Here is a 23,974-nt window from a genome sequence, read left to right on the forward strand (position 1 = left end):
TTGACGAGATTAGAGAAAATTAGTGAAAAAACGATTTTTTTCACCGAATTTGACATTTTTCCTAAGAACCATGTCATATAATATATTTTGCTGATAAATATACAACGAACGCAAGCTCTGGTGGAAAAAAAATAATAATACGACGCATAAAACCTAAGAAATTATGAAAAAACTTGAAAAATAGAGCAATTATTAAACTTTAATATCTCCAAAAGCGCAAAAAATCGCAAGCTCAAATTTTCAGGCAACATAGAGCAAAACTTGATGAAACGGATGTCGAAATTCCAGAGAGGTATATTTTGGTGTTTTTGAGATTTTTTATTTTTTTTTTACGGTTTCCTTTCCATTACGCGATTAATATTGTCATGGCAAATATTTAAGTGTATGTTTAAATTATCGGAAAAATATATTTTATTATTTCATAAAATTATTATATCTGCTCACAGTACAAGCTGGCTTTGGATTTCATCTTGAAGTCGTTGTCACAGTTTTCCGGAAGCTCAAAATTTAAGCAAATCCGGTGATTAAACACATATTTAAAATTAAACAACATAACAGTACTCAAAATCGAAGGAATCTCCTAATTGATACCTTTGATCAATATCCTCTGTTTCAACAATTAACTGACACATGATCAAGTCTTTCATGGCATACTATATCATTTAAATTATTGAAGAAAAACAATTATGTACCCAGTTTTAATCTAAACTTTCATCTACATTACTCGATATCAACTCAAGGAACTGCTCTTAAACTGAATTTCATGGCTACTATGATGGCTTTTTTAAACAGTTTTCTGAAAGTTTTTGTTCCACGACTCGTTATATCTTGAAGTCGATCGTTTCTTCAGATTCCTCATGGAAATTAATAGTATTGGAGAAATATAATCATTGTAAAAAAATGATAGATCTCAAAAACACCAAAATATACCTCTCTGGAATTTTGACATCCGTTTCATCAAGTATTGCTCTATGTTGCCTAAAAATTTGAGCTTGCAATTTTTTGCGCTTATGGAGATATTAAGGTTTAAAAATTGCTCTATTTTTCAAGTTTTTTCATAATTTCTAAGGTTTTATGCGTCGTATTATTATTTTTTTTTTCCACCAGAGCTTGCGTTCGTTGTATATTAATAAGCAAAATATATTATATGACATGGTTCTTAGGAAAAATGTCAAATTCGGTGAAAAAATCGTTTTTTCACTAATTGCCTCTAATTTTGCCAATAACTCGAAAACAGTAGGCTGTGGAATTTTGACGTCTTCCAGAGAGTTGTTTATTTTATCAAAATGAACAACTTTGCAGAACATGCCAAGTATCTAGAACGTCACAGTAAAAAGTTAGATTGTGGCGCCACCTATGTGGACGATTTTCAAACTATCCGTTTATGTCAGTAGATGGTCCTCGTTGTTACAAAAAACTTTGCCGAAGACATCAAATACCGGAAACGCTTCGTTACCGAGTTATTGATGTTGTCCCGCCAGATTGCGTCCCTGTCCCATAGTGTAGCGGTCTACTGGTGCAGCCTTGGCATTTTTCCATTTATCGGAGAAAACATTTGTTAAATATATCAACCAAGAAAAAAATTCTTGATGAGGATGTCAAAATTTCATTATCGCAAGTGGCTTTCATATTTTTGATTTCTTTTTTTTTAATAATAGTTCTCACATGGTGCAAATCAGTCTCTAAGTAATTTTCGAAATCGTTCTCTTAGTTAAGAATAGAGATGGGCAGAAAAAATCGGTGCCGTTCAAAAGATCCGGATCACTCAAAAGAATGGGTGATCCGTGGCTCTGTTTTGGCGAGAGTCGGTTCATTTGATCAGCATGGATCAGACAAAAAAGTGATCCGAAGGAAGAATGAACCTCCTTCGTTCGTTTCTCGGCTTTATTATAACGTTTGTCACGTGTTTTGCTTTGCGCGCCACGCCACACATGCAAGCACATTTTTATGCTGCTCCGTGAGCGCTTTCAGCAAAGACATACAAATTTTCCCCGCCCACTTGCATACGGGCAGATGAAAGATAAAGAAAAAGTGCTTCAGGTCCTGAATGGCAGAGCACGTTTTGCTTCTTCTTTTTGGGTCGGGTAGGAGAAATAGGCCGAGAGTTTCTGGGGAAGAAAGAGAGTACGAAAGATACGACGAATGTCGCGCAACAGGGAGTGATCCGCTTTTTTTTCTGTTCGCTCTGTTCAGTTTGCTCTTTCTTTGCGAGCCGCTGAGTCACTGAACCGTTCAAAAGATCCGGTTCACAAAAGGAGTGATTTAGATCCGATCCCCTCATTAAAATGAGCCGTTTTGCCCATCTCAATTCAATCGTACTATTTTCAATCATGCTATATAGTCCTAAATTAAAATTGTGTGCGTTTCACACTGCACAGCAAGTTTTTGAGCTCTTACGCAATTAGTTAGTAATAATTTGTTTTCTTCTTTTAATGTCGGAATTGGCTTCCAGGATTTTCATTAATTTTAGAAAATTATCTAAAAGGCTTAGAGCTAGAAAATGAGAAATCTCATTTACAATTTTTTTTGTTTCCTAATTGAGAAAATCGTTTTTTAATTTCTTCCTGTAGCAGGATCGCGAGTGCGTTGAAATTGCCTTCTCCTTACATTTTTAAGACAGATCAAGAGGTTAAGATCATCGTCCATAATCATGGATTCGAATTTTACTTCACATTTTGGAATTGCAATGCTTAAAAAGAATTTGTTAAAGTTTCAAGAGCATTGTCAATATCACACTGAAAATAATCCACACGTTCGATCCATATTATTTTCAACGTGGATCTGTCGTGTCAAATGGCAAGGTGAAATAACGTGTAAAACTTGTACTTCTTTTAAGGTTTGACTTTGGTTCGATAACAAAGGATTTTACATTCAATTTCAACGTGTTTTACAATGACGATATCAATCACTAGTAGAACTAGTTTGCCTAACATGACAAGGACTTACATTTGCATATTAACATGTTAATTTTTGGGAAACCGTGTACCCGTAATGGGTGCCTGGTATTAGAAAATTAAAAAATCGCTGATAAATCCTACAGAAAACTTTTCGAAAATTTGTATATTAACGTGTTGACTGGTTTTACACCATCGATTGATGTGTTCTACAATTAGTGAAAATTCACGTTTGAAACACATTGATCGAGCTTGTAGAATTTTTTCAGTGCAAGTTTTGTTTGCATAGAAATGTTAATATCAAGATTGCTATCGATATAAGTTTTATATGTATTCAAGTCGGCTCGAAAATAATTGAAAGTGGAGCTGATAGGATTGAGAATCGCTTCTTGGGATATTTGAAATGTAACAGGGACATGATCAGAATTAAAATCAGCATGAGTAATCAGTTGGCTACAAAGATGACTAGAGTCAGTTAAGACCAAATCAATCGTAGATGAATTTCTAGAAGAGGAAACACATGTAAGGCTATCAGGGTATTGAATTGAGAAATATCCTGAAGAGTAATTCCTAGTAATTCTGCTGTTGGAATTATTTTGAGAATTATTTCTTGATCGATGTTTGGCATTAAAGTCACCAATGACAAAAAAATTTGACTTATTGCGAGTCAATTTTTGCAAGTCAGTTTGGAGCAAATTAACTTGCTGTCCAGAGCATTGAAAAGGCGAATAGGCAGCTATGAAAGTATATTTACCAAGCTGTGTTTCAACTGAAACACCTAAAATTTCAAAAACTTTAGTTTCAAATGACGAAAACAGTTGATGTTTTATACGCCTATGAATGATGATTGAAACTCCCCCACATGCCCCATCAAGTTGATCATTACGATAAACGAAAAATTTAGGAACTTTTTTTAAATTTGCATCCAGGTTTTAAATATGTTTCAGTATTAACTGCTATATGCACGTTATTGACTGTAAGAAAATTAAACTGCTCATCCTCTTTACCATGCATGGAACGAGCATTCCAATTTAAAATATTTAAATTATTATTTATTGGATCAATTAGAAAAACGTAATCCAATAACAATTTGATTTGTAAATTTTACACCTACTTGGACTGCTTCAGTCATAGTGGTGGCTTTGAACATTGCATCAATCATTAGATTCAATTGTTCAGTTAGAAAATTAAAATCAGAGGCAGACATATCACTTGAAGTGGGTACATTATCTGATGATTTTCCGTTAGAATTTTTCAAAGTTCAAATTACCTGCTACGATATCGGCAAAGGATTTTCCGTGGGTAGATACGAACGACTACCCGACGGATTAAAATAAGTTTGTGAATGATGGGTATGATTCCTAATCAAGCGATCGTTAACTGAAAAATGGGCATTGTTCGATACTCTACCAGCAAAAATTCCGGAAACGTCCGTTATCGTAACGATTATTACTGTTCATCTGCATGGCACGAGCCTCGACGACTCGCCTACGCGAAGGACAAGCCCAAAAAATTGACTTATGATTGCCCCCGCAATTTGGGCATATGAACTTATCGGTATCTTCCTTCACAGGGCAGACGACCTTAGCGTGAGAAGAACCTCCGCAAATCATGCATTTAGCATCCATGTGGCAATTTTTTGTACCATGACCCCACTTTTGGCACCGACGGCACTGAGTGGGGTTCTGGTAATTTCCTCCAGGTTTCTGGAAATGTTCCCACGTCACACGGACATCGAACATATGTTTTGCTTTTTCTAAAGCTTTAATATTATTTATTTTTTTTTTTGTTAAAGTGAACTAAATAATAATCGTGAGAAAGCCCTTTCCGAACAATGCCAGATTGGGTTCTCTTTTTCATAATGATTACTTGGACTGGGGAAAATTCAAGTAAATCATTTATTCCATTTTTGATCTCTTCAGGTGGCTTGTTCATTTGATAGATCTTTCAAGACGAATTTGAACAAAAGTTCAGTTTTGTCGTCATAACAATTGTGCTTCTTCTATTGCTACTCAGGATTCTGGGTGAATTTTGCTCAAAACTTTGGGAGAATCCTGCCCCGAATTCGACCAGCATTCTTCATAGAATTTTGGGAGAATCCTGCTCAGGATTCCAAGAGGTTCCTGCTCAGGATTCTAGAAGAATCCTGATCAGATTTCTGGGAGAATCCTGTTGTGCTTACCGGAAGAATCAGGATTCTTGGAGAATGCTGCTCAGGATTCTGAGAGAATCCCTCACTTTTGTAGCTTTGAGAAGTACATTTTTATTGCTTTAGGTAGTTTTAAAAACCTCCGCAGTTCGTTTGTAACACCGTTAGCTACTATTTGCAGATTGAGGTCAAGAGTTTTGACAGAGCGCAATTTTGGACACCCTAACCACTAGCGAGCAGAGCGAAAAGAACAGTGGCGATAAGAGAGTGACCGAGTGTGAAGCGCCCGTTTCTTATCGATAGTGAACAAGAAGAATCCGAAGCACATACGAAGTTTATCTAAGATAAGATTCTGTTCTTTTTTTTCTTTCCCCATTTCAGAAAAAAGTCTCTCCGTTCCCAGCAACAAGTGTTGTTAGTTGAAGAAGATTTCCTTCTCGGTTGAAAAAAAAGTGAAAAGTGGAAGTCAATCGAAGAAAAAGGGTATAATCCCTAAAAGTCTGATAGTAAGAAGCTACCGCAAAGAGAGAGAGAGAGAAAAAAAGGGGGAGAAAGCGAATCAAGAGGTGAAAGAAGAGGTGGTGTTCCGTATTTTTTCCGTTTCCGTTTTCCGTGCAATCAATCAGTGCGTTTTTCTTTTGCGTGTCTAAGTGCGTGTCCAAAGTCTTTTCTTTTCCTCCTGTTCTCGTGTCATATCGTATATCTGTGTGAGTGTCCAACCCTTCGTCCGCGACAAGAAAATTCATATTTTATAAAAAAAAAGAAGTGTTCCTTTCAATAATCACCCATCAACAATGCTTAATTCGTTGGAAGCGTTGGCCGGCAAGATTTCGCCTGGTTCCGGCAAGAGTTCTCCCTCGTCCGGGATCGATAGCAACGGCAACAAGGTGCTGCTCGGTGGATATGGCCATCATCACCATCATCTGCTGAGTGCGGCCAAGCATCCCTACCAGAAGCCCGGGCTGAGTAACAACAACAACAACAGCAACGTGGTGAACAATGCCGCTCTGATCAATGGGGGCGGAGCGTTGGCTGCTTCGGTGGTGGCCACGCCCCAGGTGATCGCAGCCAGCATCGGAAGCAGCAATGGCACCGGCCCGGGAGGCGATCTGCACCTGCTGCATCACCAGACGGCGGCCGCCCACCGGGGACTGCCGGATGTGGCTGCCGAGGTGGCGACCATGCAGATCGAGATGAGCGCCAAAGAAAAGTGAGTACCGCTATGACGACTTGTTTTTATATCTTATCAGTTCATGTGTGTTTTAGTTGACGCTATAAAAGACGTAAAATGAATCCAGTAAGAACTAGACCATTTTATCTGGGATTCAGATATAACGATGCAGTAAACAATACATACACTGGAACCTCAATTACCAAACTAATTAGAAACAGAATCATGAAACGAGCTCACCAGTTGATATTCCATTCCCACTTACTTGGACTTTACCAAGCACACTGTATAGCAAAGCTTCAGACATTTCGATTGAGAAACCTCGCAAGTCAAAGCGGAAGTGCCCAAGTAGTTCTTCGTCTTGGCTTTACGTCCTCACTGGGACAGAGCCAGCTTCTCAGCTTAGCGTTCTTATGAGCACTTCCACAGTTATTAACTGAGAGCCTTTTTTTTTGGCAAATTTTCCATTTTCGCATTCGTATATCGTGTGACCGATACGATGATACTCTATCCCCAGGGAAGTCAATGAAATTTCCATTACGAGAAAATCCTGGACCGACCGAGAATCGAACATAGACACATTCAGCTTGGCTTTGCTTTGTAGCCACTGACTCTAACCACTCGGCAAAGGAAGTCCCCATTCTTCCAGCTATGTTTACAGGGATTCCTTCAATAATTTTGTTATAAAAATCCCAATTTATTCATACGAAATTCTTTCACAAAATTTTGAAACTTGAAACTTGAAACTTGAAACTTGAAACTTGAAACTTGAAACTTGAAACTTGAAACTTGAAACTTGAAACTTGAAACTTGAAACTTGAAACTTGAAACTTGAAACTTGAAACTTGAAACTTGAAACTTGAAACTTGAAACTTGAAACTTGAAACTTGAAACTTGAAACTTGAAACTTGAAACTTGAAACTTGAAACTTGAAACTTGAAACTTGAAACTTGAAACTTGAAACTTGAAACTTGAAACTTGAAACTTGAAACTTGAAACTTGAAACTTGAAACTTGAAACTTGAAACTTGAAACTTGAAACTTGAAACTTGAAACTTGAAACTTGAAACTTGAAACTTGAAACTTGAAACTTGAAACTTGAAACTTGAAACTTGAAACTTGAAACTTGAAACTTGAAACTTGAAACTTGAAACTTGACTTGAAACTTGAAACTTGAACTTGAAACTTGAATGAAACTTGGAACATGGAACTTGGAACTTGGAACTTGGAACTTGGAACTTGGAACTTGGAACTTGGAACTTGAAACTTGAAACTTGCACTCCTAATGATAATGTCATCATTTTTGACTCATTAGAAACTAAAGCATGAAACGAGCTCACCAGTCGATATTCCATTCCACTTACTTGCTTACTTATTATTGAAAATCTTCAGCCAATTCGACCGGTAACCTACAAGTCAATGCGGATGCACCCAAATAGTTTATTACCATGCGTGCTAAAACGTGCCATATTTTTTGTAACGAACAAAATCAGTGTCTCAGACGAAAGGGTAAACATAAAAAAGCAAACAAAAATTAGTTACCTTTATTCCTCCCCCGCACTATCAATCTTAATAAGCACCAGAACTCGGACTTCGGCGAAACGGTGACCACAGCCGGCAAGTATCGGATTGCGTGCCAAACCTACGTAAATTAACCCAACCAATTACATGCTCTCGTCCGTCGTCGTCGTCCTCTTAGTCGTCGTTTTGGTTGATTGCTGGGCAATATTTTTTTTATCTCTGCAACCAATTCATGTCTAACCATCTCCGCCACTACCGGAGTACAGGAAATTGGGCTTTTACCTTGCCCTTTTTTTCTACTACGCTGTTTCAGCCGCTGATGCTTGAGATGGATTTCCTTCTTTCCGGGAGCGCGTGTGATACCTAACCGAAGGCAGTTGCGATGAATGAAAATTGCCTTAAAATTTATCGGGCTTTCCTCGTGGCGGGGCATTAGGGCGGCCCATAATAAGCAGAGAACAAAAATCTTGTAGAATACCCAAAAATTTGTTCCAGAAATTACGGAGAAATTTAAGCAGAATCCCGCAACGCTGATTGAGCTTGAAGTTGTATAGAGAAAATCAACCAAATATATGGGAAAACTGTTTTTTCGATCGTAGATGGTACTGTAGTTGACGAATTTCTTTCATTATTGATTTGAAGATGCTCCAATCAATATAGAAGAAGTTGCAAGAAACCGGAAGTCTTTCCGTTTTGCAACAAAAAAATATACATAGGAAAACTAAAATTCTTGGGAAATCGTTTTTCCCATACACACTTAAACGGTTTCGCCGAGAACCCAACAGCTGATAATTTGACGATTCTCGGTAAAAAAATTACCGAGATCTCGGTAAACGTTTACCGAATCTCGGTAACGTGCGCCGAGATCTCGGCAAAAAATTCGGATTGCCGAAATCTCGGTGAAATAAGTACCGAGATTCGGCGTTGAAAATTACCGAATTCTCAGCTTTTGGGTTCTCGGCGAAAAGTTTTACTGAGGTCGGTGGAATAATTTAAGTGTGTATATTCGTTCGATTTTCTCTAAACAAACTTCAAACTTGTTTAGCCCCCCTTTAAAGTTGACGAATTCCCCTCAAATTTTCATCGTGGCTTCTAGAAATCCAAATTAATAAATTAGGAGGGTGTAACTTATAATTTCTACGATTTGATTCTACTCATATCAAGATGGGCCACCTTACTGCCCGTGTGTTTGCCGAAGGGTTAGGATTCTGGGTGGTCGTGCGCTCCAAAGTGAATTCAGAGCGAATAGAGCGGGAGTTAATTCCTTTTCCCGTTTTTCTTCGAGCACTGTGCACAGCTAACGAGTGACGGATTGCCATGCCAGAAGTATAGGTACCGGTCACGGAAACCACGGCGCGCTTCTAGTGAATAACGAGGTTGGACTTCTTCAAGGGGGAAATAGTGAATTTTTCTTGGGGAAGACTAGTGTGAGGAAAGTTTCCGCTCGCAAGTCAGTTAACTTAGTAGTTAATATATGTCTTCGAGCTTAGGGCAGTGAGTAGACAGTATGGGAAGTATGTATGTATTTCTGATTTCTACCAAGACGATTCAATGGCAAGGATTAATTTTTTATACATTTTCGAAGTACTTATCGTGATAATAAGAGATTTTTAATGTTTCAACATAAGATTTTTGGGATAATCATGCTCAGGATTCTGAGAAACCTGCTCAGGATTCTGAGAGAACCCTGCTCAGGATTCTGAGAGAACCCTGCTCAGGATTCTGAGAGAATCCTGCTCAGGATTCTGAGAGAATCCTGCTCAGGATTCTGAGAGAATCCTGCTCAGGATTCTAAGAGAATGCTGCTCAGGATTTTGAGAGAATCCTGCTCAGGATTCTGAGAGAACCCTGCTCAGGATTCTGGGAGAATCCTGCTCATGATTCTGGGAGAATCCTACTCAGAATTCTGGGAGAAACCTGCTTAGGATTCTGGGAGAATCCTGCTCAGAATTCTGGGAGAATTCTGCTCAGGATTCTGAGAGAATCTCTGAGAGAATCCTGCTCAGGATTCTGAGAGAATCCTGCTCAGGATTCTGAGAGAATCCTGCCCAGGGTTCAGAGAGAATCCTGCCCAGAGTTCTGAGAGAATCCTGCTCAGGATTCTGAGAGAATCCTGCTCAGGATTCTGAGAGAATCCTGCTCAGGATTCTGAGAGAATCCTGCTCAGGATTCTGAGAGAATACTGCTCAGGATTCTGAGAGAATCCTGCTCAGGATTCTGAGAGAATCCTGCTCAGGATTCTGAGAGAATCCTGCTCAGGATTCTGAGAGAATGCTCCTCAGGATTCTGGGAGAACCCTGCTCAGGATTCTGGGAGAATCCTGCTCAGGATTCTGGGAGAATCCTGTTCAGGATTCTGGGAGAATCCTGCTCATGATTCTGGGAGAATCCTACTCAGAATTCTGGGAGAAACCTGCTCAGGATTCTGGGAGAATCCTGCTCAGAATTCTGGGAGAATTCTGCTCAGGATTCTGAGAGAATCTCTGAGAGAATCCTGCTCAGGATTCTGAGAGAATCCTGCCCAGGGTTCAGAGAGAATCCTGCCCAGAGTTCTGAGAGAATCCTGCTCAGGATTCTGAGAGAATCCTGCTCAGGATTCTGAGAGAATCCTGCTCAGGATTCTGAGAGAATCCTGCTCAAGATTCTGGGAGAATCCTGCTCAGGATTCTGAGAGAATCCTGCTCAGGGTTCTGAGAGAATGCTCCTCAGGATTCTGAGAGAATGCTCCTCAGGATTCTGGGAGAACCCTGCTCAGGATTCTAGGAGAATCCTGCTCAGGATTCTGGGAGAATCCTGCTCAGGATTCTGGGAGAATCCTGCTCAGGATTCTGGGAGAATCTTGCTCATGATTCTGAGAGAACCTTACTCAGGATTCTGAGAGAATCCTGCTCAGGATTCTGAGAGAATCCTGCTCAGGATTCTGAGAGAATCCTGCTCAGGATTCTGAGAGAATCCTGCTCAGGATTCTGAGAGAATCCTGCTCAGGATTCTGAGAGAATCCTGCTCAGGATTCTGGGAGAATCCTGTCCAGGGTTCTGGGAGAATCCTGTTCAGGATTCTGGGAGAATCATGCTCAGCATTCTGGGAGAAGCCTGCTCAGGATTCTGGTAGAATTTTTCTCGTGATTCTAGAAAATCTTGCTCAGGATTCTGGTAGAATCCTGCTCAGGATTCTGGGAGAATCTTGCTCAGGATAGTTAGAGTATCCTTCTCAGGATTTGGGAGAATTAAATAATTACTGGACTCTTGAGGAAGTTTTAGAAGATTTCCCAGATAGGCCGATACAAATTTGTCGTTGATTTTTGTCCCCACCTTCGAAACTTTCGTGCCGAATTTGACATTTCGAGGGAGCAAATATTATCAAAATTTTAGCTGGAATCGGTTGAGCTGTTCAAAAGTTATTTTTTTTTTTAATAAAAAAATCTAATGCGCTGAGACTTACAGTGTGTGCCGATAAAAAATGACTGATGTTTTATTTTCAAAAAAAATATATCAAAAACTAAAATACATTCATCGCTGAAAATTTGACAGTAAGCGTAAAATTTACTGAACTTTCAAGAAAAAATAAGACAAGCAAATGCCCCCTTTTGTCCCGAGGCCTTCAAAACACGAAAAAACGGAGTTTTTTTTTTTATTTTTTCATGTAAAAATACAATTTTTGTAAAATTTATTTAAATCATTAGCTTTTATTTCGTCCAAGAAAATTAAAAGTCGGTCAAGCGGTTCAAAAGTTATGATATTTTTTAAATAAAAAAAATTTCAAAGTCGCGCCCAAAAAAAATTGCAAATTTGTCACTCTATTTCGGAAATGGTCACCCTAATCAAAAAAATCCAAAAACACGTGTGTCCTTATTTTGGATAAGGAACAAAATAGCAAATCTTCACGGAATTCAGGGACCCACTAGATAGGTTTTTCATGGAATGGTCGTATATGTATGTTAAAAACTGTAAAATCGTTAGAGATTCTGCCTGGGGAATTCCGACTACGAAAAATGTTGCCATTCATCAGTGGTTATAACTCACTACATCTCCAAGTATGTATAAAACATGAGTCAATCAATCCGCAGATGACAGGTTCGATTTCGGTACGGCCAAGGTATTTTCCTTACCACATCCATTGACGTTCAGTGGTATAAAAACCCTTTAATCAATAAACTCTAAATTGTAGACAAGCAGAAATCCACCAGCAGCGTCGAACAATAAAGAATACCTCAGTCGTGATTTATTTACAAACGTCAGAATTCAATTTTCCCTGCAATCAGGAAAACTCAACAGTCAACCTTTAGCTAGCAACTAGCGGTACGCTAATGAGAATACCAGGTCTACAGTTTTTCCCTACCCCCTTTCAACCGTAAGGCTTCAATCATCGATCCCCGTCCCCCATCCTGTATCCTTTGAATCCATATCGTGTGACAGCAACAGCCGTGAAAGTTTCCGTTTTAAACACGCGATAAAATTTTCACAACTAGGAACAATCGTAAAGAACTGAAACACTGAGTATCCATATCGCCGAGGCGCAGCTTTATTGAAGGGTACCGAATCCCACACCCCTAGGGTTTTATATCCGGACCGAAACAGAACCCGCGGTGCTATCCAGACCGGTGCTATCAGAAAAAAAGAACTCTTACACTCCTAATGGTTTGAGAAAAATCTCTAAACATCGATCCCTCGAGCGCAATGTTGAACAGTAAATTCGAAAGTGTTTCTCCCTGCTTCAATCCGTCTAACGTCATGAACGAGGTTTACACCTCGTCTGCAATCCGAAGACTTTATTTCGAACCATCCAGCGTAGCATGTATCAGCCCAATCAGTTTTGCTGGAAAACCATGTTCAGACAGTATCCTCCACTGCTCATTTCTTTTCACTGAATCGTATGCTGCTTTGAAATCAATAAACAGATGGTGTGTCTGCAAGTTATACTCCATGATCGGTAATGTTTCGCAAGTTGTAACAAGGTTTATAAATAGCAGCATAGTAGCAGCAAAGGAGAACACCAAAGAAAGAGCGATAATAAAACCCATTTTTCTCTCTTATTTACCATTGGTAGTAGGTGCCGACAGCCAGCAATAACGTCCCCCAGGTTTAAAGCGTTTACCATGCACTGTTATATCCCCAATCTAATCATAACTGTAACAAAGACGATAAACAGACTCCCATGATGTGTTGCAGATCATGATTGGTACAGAGAGCGATAAATGAGATATTATAATAAAGTCGAGTCTAGTACAGGACACTGAAGACGGCCTTACAGTTGAGGTCGAAATACGCGTATCTGTCAAAGGATACAAACTCTAGTGGAATTAAATGGTATAGTACTAAATTCGGTTTTTTCATCTACTGATAAATGAGAGATATTCTCAATTTTCTCAGAATTCAAGCACAGATTTGATGAAAATTTCTTTCTGATAATAACGATCAAAGAGCACCGTGGAACCGGTGCCGTCCCAGGTCCAGACCAACCGGCGGCGTCGTCAGCCAAACCAAACCGGGTCCGCCTGTCAAGCTGTCGTTTTGTCGATATTAATTTTTTATTTAAACTCCTTTCACGACGAAATTATTACCGCTTTTCCACTGCTGCTGGTACTGGTAGGATGGTGCTTGATGCGGCACGATAGGGAAAAGTTTGTGGACTTATGTTTTCTAAGACTGTCTCGGCTGTGGAGACGATGGCGCATTTCGTCTCGAAAAGGGTCGGGTAATTAAGTGGGCTACTTTGCGGTGGAGAGTGCTCAGTGGGAACCCCTTTCAATGACGAAATGGGTGTTCTGGACGATTCCATTGCGTATTAGTTCCGGCGATGGAAAATAACGAGCTTTCTAAACTTACTGATATCTTCCTAAGCAAAAAGGAGATCTGCGAAAATGTTCACTTGGCCTCTGTAGTGTACCTTCTAGATAGTATCTTTGCTAATTATATCGTTTACTCGTCAGTAGGTATGGCAAAGGTCAAAGCTAACAATCCCCTGACCATGTAATTGTTACCCATATAAAAGATCGATCAACCATTGTATCTGTCTCTTTATTCGCTCACTCCTCGAGCATACAACATCAGCACGGAATAAATAGTAAGTAGAATCCTAAACCAGTGTTTAAACCCAACACACGTGATCCGAAAACATAGTAAATTTTGGCGACGAGTTTGTGGAAGCAGTGAGCGCTGTCGTGAAGCGCAATAGTCGAACACGTGGTGTGACGCGTACGGAAGATAGTAGCGGCGTTAGGAAAACGATCGTTAGTTCGGCGCGAGTGAAGTGAACACGTGATTGGTTTGAGGTTAGGATGGCTACAGCTGATGCGAAGATGAATCCGAGTATTTCGAGTGCCGGAGTGCAAGCGGGAACACCGAAAACGCTAAATTTCGGAGTGTTCGAGAATTACGTCGCGGGTGATGATTTCGAAGTGTACGAAGAACGGATGACCCAGCATTTTCTCCTTCACGATGTGCCGGAAGAGAGAAAGGTGGCATTTTTGCTCACACATTTGGGAATGGACACGTACGCAATCCTAAAAAAGTTGCTTCAACCAGTGAATCCGAGTACGAAACGGTATGAAGAGCTAGTGTTCACCTTGAAACGGCATTTCAGGCCAGAAGTGAACAAAGTGTCCGAACGTTATCGCTTTCACCAAGCCGACCAGAAAGCTGGACAATCGGTGACTGAATATGTAGTGGAATTGAAAGCGTTGGTAGAAAAGTGTGAGTATGGTGAATTTTTGAAAGAAGCGTTGCGGGACAGATTTGTGTTCGGGATTTTCGATGGTAGGTTACGTACACACCTGCTGAAACAGAAAGATGTGTCCTTCGACAAGGCTGTTGAAGAGGCATTGACGTGGGAGTTGGCCGAAAAAGACAACAAAGTGCGCGAAGGTAACTTTAGTGCCCACGTGGTGAGATCGAACAAACCGTGGCGGGCAAGAAGCAAGAGTCGATCGCGGTTTCATGATGACAAGAAGATGCAGCCGAGAAGAAACAAATTGTGCGATAAGTGCGGTCGTGAACACGATCCAGGAAAGTGTCCGGCCAAGAACTGGAAGTGTTATTCATGCGGAAAACAGGGCCATGCGGCGAGCATGTGCTATGCGAAAGTGTCGAAGCAGAATCGCAGTTCGAGTCAGGAGCCCCGGAAGATCCAAACCGTGGGGACGGTTGGTTCCGGAGACGAGTTGGCATTGGAGTTAGCCAATTTGCGGATGCAGCTGAATTCTCTCCAGGATAAGTCGTTTTTGTTAGAACGTAGTGGTGTGATGGTAGAAACCTTGTTTGTTGAGGGCCAGCCAGTAGATTTTGAGGTAGATAGTGGTGCTTGTGCAACAGTAATTAGTAGTAGCTTGTATCGGAAGCAATTTTCTCATTTGCAATTGTTTGGTGTGAGGAATGATTTTTCAACCGTAACCGGTGAAGGGTTAAAAATTATCGGTGGAATCAGTGCACAGGTGTCTAAGGATAGAAGTGGTCCGAGCAAAAAATTAGTGCTTGTGGTGATCGAGAGCGAAAAATCCTTCAGACCGCTTCTTGGACGGACCTGGATGGACGTAATATGGCCAAGTTGGAGATCATCGCTTAAGCAAGGTAATGTGAGTATAAACTCTTTTGATCGCTCAATTTTTGATTCAATACGCGTTAAGTACCCAAATACCGTCTCAGATGTAAATTCTCCCATCCGTGATTTCGAAGCCGAGATCGTCATTGAAAGCAATGTGACTCCTATTTTTCATGCGGCATACTCTCCCCCGTTCCAACAGCGACCAGCGATAGAAGCTGAGCTGAATCGTCTCTGTGATGAGAATATATTGAAGAGAGTGCAACACAGTAGATGGGCCTCTCCGATTGTAGTTGTTCCAAAGGCAAATGGCAAATTGAGGTTATGCATCGATTGTAAGGTAACGATTAATCCGTTTTTACGGTCAGAGCACTATCCGCTACCGAGGATAGATGATCTGTTCGCTAAGTTAGCGAATTGTAAAGTGTTTTGCGTGATTGACCTTCGGGGTGCATACCAACAGCTCAGAGTCTCAGAGAACTCTCAGCAATTCTTAACAATTAACACACATGTTGGATTGTTTCAGTATTTGAGATTGCCTTTTGGAGTGGCAAGCGCGCCATCCATATTCCAGAGCATAATGGACCAGATATTGGGTGACATTGAAGGTTGTGGGTGTTATTTGGATGATGCATTGATCGGTGCAGAAAGCTTAGAGAAATGTAAGCAAATTTTGGATGTCGTCTTAGCACGTTTGAACCATTACAATGTGAAAATCAACCTTGATAAGAGTCGATTCTTTGCGAGTTCCGTTGATTATTTAGGGCATACGGTTTCCGGAGATGGATTAAAGCCAAATAAAAGTAAAGTCGACGCGATCGTGAACGCGCCAGCGCCTAAAAACGTGACTGAATTGCAGTTGTATCTTGGTTTACTGAACTATTATGCGAAGTTCATACCGAATATTTCGTCGGAATTGCGAGTTTTGTATCGTCTACTACGGAAAGATGAACGTTTTGTCTGGACTCAAGAATGTGAGGACAGTTTCGCGAAGAGTAAGCAACTGATTTTGAACAATAATGTGTTACAGTTGTACGATCCGCGAAAACCGATAGTCGTCGCGGCAGATGCTAGCCCCTACGGCGTGGGAGCAGTTTTATCGCATATCGTTGATGGTGAAGAAAAGCCGGTATTGTTTGCGTCGTGTACATTATCTCCAGCGGAGAAGAACTATTCACAACTTCATCGAGAAGGTTTAGCGATTATTTTTGCGGTGAAACGGTTTCACAAATACATTTACGGTCATAAATTCAAGCTTATTTCGGATTGTGAAGCGTTAAAAGAAATTTACCATCCACGAAAAGGTACGTCGATTGTAGCGACATCGCGGTTACAGAGATGGGCGGTTATTTTATCAATGTATGAATACGAATTCGAATACAGGCCAAATCGGTGTTTGGCGAACGCGGACGCGTTATCGAGATTACCGGTTCCGGGAGGTACGGAAATTGAAGAACTTTCGATCAACAGACTGGAACGTTGTCCAGATCTGCCGTTGAAAACGCGAGACGTTGCAGATTTTACTACTAAGGATCAAGTTCTTTCTCAAGTTTACGGATTCGTGATGCGCGGTTGGCCGCGAAGTGTACCGGAAAATTTGAAATATTATTATAATCTTCGAAATTCGTTAAACTCCCAGGACGGATGTTTGTTTTATGGTGATCGTGTAGTAATACCGAAATTGCTACAGTCAATCGTTTTGAAGATGTTACATGCGAATCATGATGGTATCGTGCGAGGCAAAATTCTAGGTAGAAGTTTGTTCTGGTGGAAAAACATGCAAGGTGACATCGAAAATTATTTCAAAAATTGCGAGATTTGTGATCAGAGGCGAAATGTACCAACTGAAAAGGTTACATCAAAGTGGCCGAAAACGAGTTGTCCGATGGATAGGATCCACATTGATTTCTTTGCGTTCGAGGGTAAAACATTTTTGATAATAGTAGATTATTTTTCTAAGTTCATCGAAGCAAAGTTAATGAGTAGTACTAATGCAGATCAGGTTAATGGAAAACTAGAGGATTTCTTTAAATTTTTTGGACTGCCAAAGGAGATAGTTTCCGACAACGGACCTCCGTTTAATTCGTTTGATTTCGTTAATCACTGGGAGACGCGAAACGTGAAAGTGACTAAATCGCCAGTGTACCATCCTCAGTCCAATGGTACAGCTGAGCGTGGTGTACAAACGATTAAAAATTTCTTGAAAAAACGCCTGTTGGATCAACAATTGAATTCTAAAAATTTGTCGCGGAAGTTGAATGAAATACTCGCTTGGTACAATAGTACTCCAACAACCGTCACATCCTTATCACCTAGTGAATTGATTTTGCGTTACAGACCCCGTACAGTTTTAACTGGGATTAACCCGAAAGCTAATTCTTCGGTTGAACAATCGAACCGAAACACCAAACAGGTAAGATTTGATGAGTCCAAAAATGAGACAATTGTGTATGATGCAGGCAACAGAAAGATCGCAACTGATAAAGAGATTTTCGAGAAAAAATTTAAAAAAGGGGAAAGAGTAATGTATAGGAACCATTTGAAGGAAGTTGTTAGATGGATTCCAGTAGTTGTTATCGATAAGATAGGGAAATTTTTGTATAAAATTAAATTTATTGAGAATGGGAACATCAGAATTGTACATGTAAATCAATTGCGGCACAAGAATTCTTTTATCGAATCAAATTTGACTAAATTGCCAGAAAAGTTTGAAGATCAGTCTAGATGTAAGCGTAGAAGAAGTGATTCAGGAAACGGAATTCATGCACCAACACCAAAATATTTGAAAAGAAGAAGTGAATCAATGAGTGATGAACTAATGCTTAGAAGATCAGCTAGGGAAAGTAGACCTCCAGTAAGATTTGGATTTGATGAATTGTAATTAGATAAGTATGTAGTTCAGAATCAAAAAAGGGGAAATTTGTAGTGTACCTTCTAGATAGTATCTTTGCTAATTATATCGTTTACTCGTCAGTAGGTATGGCAAAGGTCAAAGCTAACAATCCCCTGACCATGTAATTGTTACCCATATAAAAGATCGATCAACCATTGTATCTGTCTCTTTATTCGCTCACTCCTCGAGCATACAACATCAGCACGGAATAAATAGTAAGTAGAATCCTAAACCAGTGTTTAAACCCAACACACGTGATCCGAAAACATAGTAGCCTCAAGAACTATCTTTTATAAAATAATCCAAAATCTCATATAGAAATACAGATATTTACAAAATAATAAAACCATAAATGCGCTCCTTGTTTTTGTTTATTCGAAACTTTTCAATGACTTCTTCTTTGGATATTACACAATAAAGTATTATTGTAATTTTTTTAGGAAACTCTGTAACACCTATTAATCGTTCTTCATAAACTTCTCTGAAAAGTTTTATGGTATATCGTCTAGTTACTTGTTTGGGATTACTAGAAGTTTATTCTGTAATTTTCTCACGAAATTTCCTGAAAGTTTCTCTGCACAAACTCTATTCATTTGTCCAGCTCCAGTTATCGTTGAATGTATTCAAAGGTTTCTGTTGGTACTCCTCCAAAACATTGTTCGGAAATTCTTCGAGAGTTCCAGACAAACATAACACTATAATTTACTTCAGAAAATTTACTAAACAAACTTCTTTAGGCTTTGATGTGGGACTAATAGTCGTGTGTGTAGGATTAATCATTCCATTAGGAGTAATGTATGTTAATTCGATTCCGTTGCATACTCCTGTGGGGTGAGCGACAGAATCAAGATCAATTGTTTTCAATTCGCGTTGAGCGACTGGCAAAAAATATTCGTGTTTAGTTGAGGATGGATTGCCAACTGGTGAGCTCGTTCCATGCTAAAAATAACACATTTCTATCCTAGTACCCCAAGTGGCCACATCGTTATAATGCACACTTCGAGGTCTCATCACTGATCACTGATAATAGTCATATACAATTTAGATAACGAGAAGAGAACTGCAGCGCTTCTCATTCGAATGTTCCCACTAAGCCATAGGTCAATGAAACGATACCTTATTCGCGTGAATCCAGTCGTGTGAGAAAGCTTCATTTCACACAGAAAAGCCAAACAACATCTCTCAACTGGAAAATCAACCGGTTCGACTTCGGTCAGCACTCCTCCGAAATTTTTGTTTATTCACCAGCCTTGTTAAAAGCCATGTTTGCAACCCCAATCAACACCGCTCCGCAATGGCTTCAGTCGGCTGTTGTGTTAAGCGAGCCTCTTCTGTTTCTATTGGAGTCTTCCTCCGATCGGCAAAAACCCAACCCCTCATGGCAATTCCGGATTCCCGGGATTCGGTATAGTGTCAATGATAATCAAAATACGCTTATTCAGATTCCACCCCTCTTTCTCTCTCGCCCCTAGCTTTCGGGCGACAATAACGAGTCCTGATGCGAAAACCCGGAAACCAAAGTTGTCAGCAGAGAAGGACACTTGTCAGTCATCATTTTCCCAATTTTCGCTTTCCCCACATTTGACTGCAGGAGCACCCGATCAGATTAGTATAACAGGGAAAATTACTCAATTATTTGTATTGGCCCATATATTGAACTGCTTGTTAATCCCATCCGCATGGTTTTTACATTAATTACTTCATTACGCGCGGTAAAAACCCTGTGCTCAGGTGGGATTTGAACTCACGTACTCTTGTATGCTAGACGACTACTTTACCAATTAAGCTACCGAGCCACTTAGTGACCCAATCTTCAGAGTTGTTGTTCTGTTATTATTTTGAGAACAGTCGAGGATGGATTACCAACTGGTGAGCTCATTTCATGCTTATGATAACACATTTCTACCGTTGTAACGTTACTTGTCAAACGATTTTCAAACAAACTTTGAATGGTTCGTCACTACAAGTGTCAACATCGGGGGACGGACCTGGTGTAGTGGTTAGAACACTCGCCTCTCACGCCGAGGACCTGGGATCGAATCCCATCCCCGACATAGTCACTTATGACGTAAAAAGTTGTAGTGACGACTTCCTTCGGAAGAGAAGTAAAACCGTTGGTCCCGAGATGAACTAGCCCAGGGCTAAAAATCTCGTTAATAAAGTCAAATCAATCAATCAATCAGTGTCAACATAAACTTATATTCTTGATCCATACTTACGTTTCTATTTTCATCATTACAAAAAAAAACCTTTGAACGGTTCGACTCAATGAATGTTTGATCATCTAGCGAAATATGTTCACCGTGAGATAAAAATTCAAAACTAGTTTTAAGTAAGAGTAGTGTTTCCCCACCTTATCCATAGATCGTTTCACAGACCAAAGGTGACTCCCTAATATTTTGCCTCCAACACAAATCAACACCCTTCCCGTGGTTATTGTGGAGATGCAGAGGTATTCTCGGTCTCTGGAAACAACAATCATTGCGCGAAACACGATCAAAGCAAGCAAAGAATAACATCCGATATGTATCGTTCCATGATCGGTAATGTTTCGCAAGCTGTAACAAACTTGATAAATAACATGAGTGAACTAATCAGAGCTGTAGCAGAAGATGATAATCGGACTCTCATGATGTGTTGCGTGTCATGATTGGAATGGAATTACAATTTTGTTATAATTTTAACATTCCTTTCTGATCGGACATGGCTCGCACGATTGCTGATGGATGGATTTTCGCCCGGCTGTTTGTGGGCGGAATGGATGCTGGGACTGATGCTGGCCAATTAAATGAAACCGCAAAAGTGCTCCTCACGCCCTGTTCGGGATTGGAAGCGCGAGTGGCAAACGCAAATCAACACACACCCAACGCAATCAGAAACGAATCCCCCAATTGCACATCGGCGAGTGCGATTTGCTTTCAGTGCGTGATTGATGTGATATGGGATTGATGGGAATGGCACCCGGTATCGAATTGTGGTCCACGCCAATATCTGTAATATTGGTTCACAAACTGAGGAGTGCAACATCCAGATGTCTTCTATGAAAACTCTTGAAGAGGATTTTTGAATAATTGGTTGAGAAATTCCAAACATCATGACTAGCAGATTTTCAGAAGGAACTACCTGGATAAACCTTATAATGGTTTTATAATGGTTTTGAAATTGTATTTTTTTGGAATAATTATTCATGCTCAACCTCGAAATAAACAGATTTAGATGAACATTAAACAACTTTCTGATGTTTGACTTATTTTGGGCAAGAATAAGTAACTATTCAAAAATGAATACACTACATTCAAAATCGTAAAGTATTGCCTTGTTTTGTGGGCCGCGCACCCAAGGAGTTTGGGAACCTATGCCTATACTCATCATCAACATCGAAACGCTTCATAAATGGAGATGGGGCAAAGGGTTTCAAGTTATTAGCATGGTACAGCTCCCGAATCGCGAATTCAATTTGCGTTCATAACATAAATATTTTGTTTTTCAAGTACCTCCACAGGATCCTTAATAACTTTCATCATGAATATTTATTTTATCTCGGTACTTTCCCTCCCAAAACGCTAAAATTAAAAGGTTATTATTTTTACGTCGTCTTGCAGCGCAGAACAAATGCCGTTTGGTTCCTTTCGCGAGTCGAAAACGGGAAGGACGGCGATAGGGAAAAAAATACACTTCATCTGCTAATTAGAAGTTCTCCCCGATTCGAGGAGGATTCAAAACAGGTGGAAACAAAATTCCAGAAAGGATGGAAAAATAAACAACCATGGCTTCAGATGGAGCTTTGGTGATTTGCATTTTCGGAAGGGAGGTGGATACCATCCGAATCAAAATATGAAAATACATTCACCTGTTGCGAGTTAAACAAAATGATTGCAATTCAAAATAATATTTATATTGCTGCACGTTTTTTGTTGCTCAAAATATGTTAAGTTACTGAAAAAATCAAAAGTGATTTTACATACAATAACCATACGATATACAAACATGCGCCATTAGGCTGCGTGCAAAATGTTCGTATATCGCCTTTATATATATATACTCTTATAACATAATATATACGATCGTGTGTTTACTGGGAAATACCGGGTACCCTCGTTGGTTTGACCACATTTAATCTGAACACTTTTTAATTTGTACCCCGCTAATTTGCACATCGTTCAGAATAAAAATGGTTCAAACGTCATCAACTGAACGCAGAATCAAAACAAAACAGTGAAAGAGGTAACCAGAAACATGTTACTAGGGTGACTAGATGTTCAAATTAAAAATGACCCCCGATGGTTTGCATGAGGTACCGTTCAAATTAACGGGGGTGTACGGTAGTACAATAAATTTGTGTAAAAATATCATCAGATATTGCAAAATCTTATGACAGAAGCCCTGCAAAAGTCCTGTAAGAATGTCTAACATATTTGACTACAGTAATGACTGACATAATTACTACCCGGTTTAACGTTTTCACCTATGATATGCTATAGCAATAAGTTTGACACGATTCTGATTTCAAATACTCGTAAAACTAAGCTAAATGTGTTATGTGGTCTTAAGGACATCGTTGTTTTAAGCATTTTTTTTTTGTTGAAGAGAAATGTCCTTCGAACTCATTGGACTCAGAACCTGAAAATCCGCTCAAATATAAAAAGGACATTTAGATACATCTTTTTCAGAATTCAGATAGCGTCTAGCGGACCTAGGGCATTACGTCTCCGAAAAATTTGATTGTGGATATCTCAGTAAAGCAATCGTTTTAAATTTATTAAAAATCTTTTTTTTTTGTTAACATATAGATGCATCAAAAAAGGCACCAGGTCTGAAAATTCAATGCTGTGCAAAATGTATGCGTGCTACTCCGAAATTTATTGTGCGTCTCCCATTCTTAGCGAGTAACTCACAGCAAGGTGCAGGAGATAACGAAAACATAGCACATTCACTACTCTTTCAATCTTTCTGTGTCAGCTGAAAAATGCACGCTAGGAAAATTCCAGCTTTGAAATCGGACAAGCTTGATAAGGTCTCTGCCATAACTTGTAGTTATGGATATTAATATAATTGCTCAAGTCAGAAAAAAAAACCTATTTAATCATCGTGTATAAGAATTTTAAGAATAACATTAGTTATATGAAACTAAGAGGGTATTTTTCAAGTGTTCGAATGCAAGGAACGAAAATGAGATAATTCGATACCTCGCAATGCATCGCACAGAGCGAGCAGGATTGACAAAAACTCCTCTGCGGTGCAAAAATGAAGCAATTTCGAGGTTTTTCTGAGGAGTAACAATTGAACTCACAATTCACAACACAAATCCTCAAACGATTCGAACGAGAGTGCATCAATATGCGGTACTCTTGGTCAGGCTTGGGAACTGTGACCACTATTTACCACAGTTCATCGATTCTGCCAGTCAACCAAAACACAAAGCAGCAGCAACATCAATACCATCAGGAATTGCGCTGCCAACGGTTCACACACTGCTTGAATGTTTTTGTCTCTCAACTATGGTCGTTTTCGGGCAGCCATCTCGAGGTGAATGATTGAAAAAATGATAAATAATTCAATCGCTAAACTAATTGAAGTCTATTAGCGCTAATTAGCAAGAGCACAATCATTCCGTTGCGTTACATATAAACAAGTTCCTTTTCATGCTGCCTTTATCAAGCAAAAATGCAAAACCTCGAAATCCGTAAAAATCGTGTCACCACTGTGCTCGAGTCATTTCGCATTCGGGTTCGAAAAAACGTTGGGAAGAAGAAGATTACAGTTTTGAAGAGCCATGACATGTTTTTGCTTTGAACGGTCATGGTTTGCTTTG

The 23,974-nt window shown here is 39.7% G+C and overlaps 1 protein-coding gene across 4 annotated transcripts in view; it reads left to right on the forward strand.

Moving 5' to 3' along the window:
* LOC5565883 (CUGBP Elav-like family member 2) overlaps window positions 1-23,974 on the forward strand; it is a 1,005,294-nt gene that overhangs the window by 152,573 nt on the left and 828,747 nt on the right. For all 4 annotated transcript variants that reach the window (XR_002501013.1, XM_021848116.1, XM_021848117.1 and 1 more), the window contains exon 2: window positions 5,425-6,253. Coding sequence is in view for 3 of the 4 variants with exons in the window: in XM_021848116.1 (XP_021703808.1) it covers window positions 5,838-6,253 (416 nt within the window). In the remaining variant the exon portion in view is untranslated. The remainder of the gene's footprint in view (window positions 1-5,424; window positions 6,254-23,974) is intronic.

This window comes from Aedes aegypti, chromosome 2 (genome assembly GCF_002204515.2).
Source record: "Aedes aegypti strain LVP_AGWG chromosome 2, AaegL5.0 Primary Assembly, whole genome shotgun sequence".
In the NCBI taxonomy this organism is placed as follows: Eukaryota; Metazoa; Arthropoda; class Insecta; order Diptera; family Culicidae; genus Aedes; species Aedes aegypti.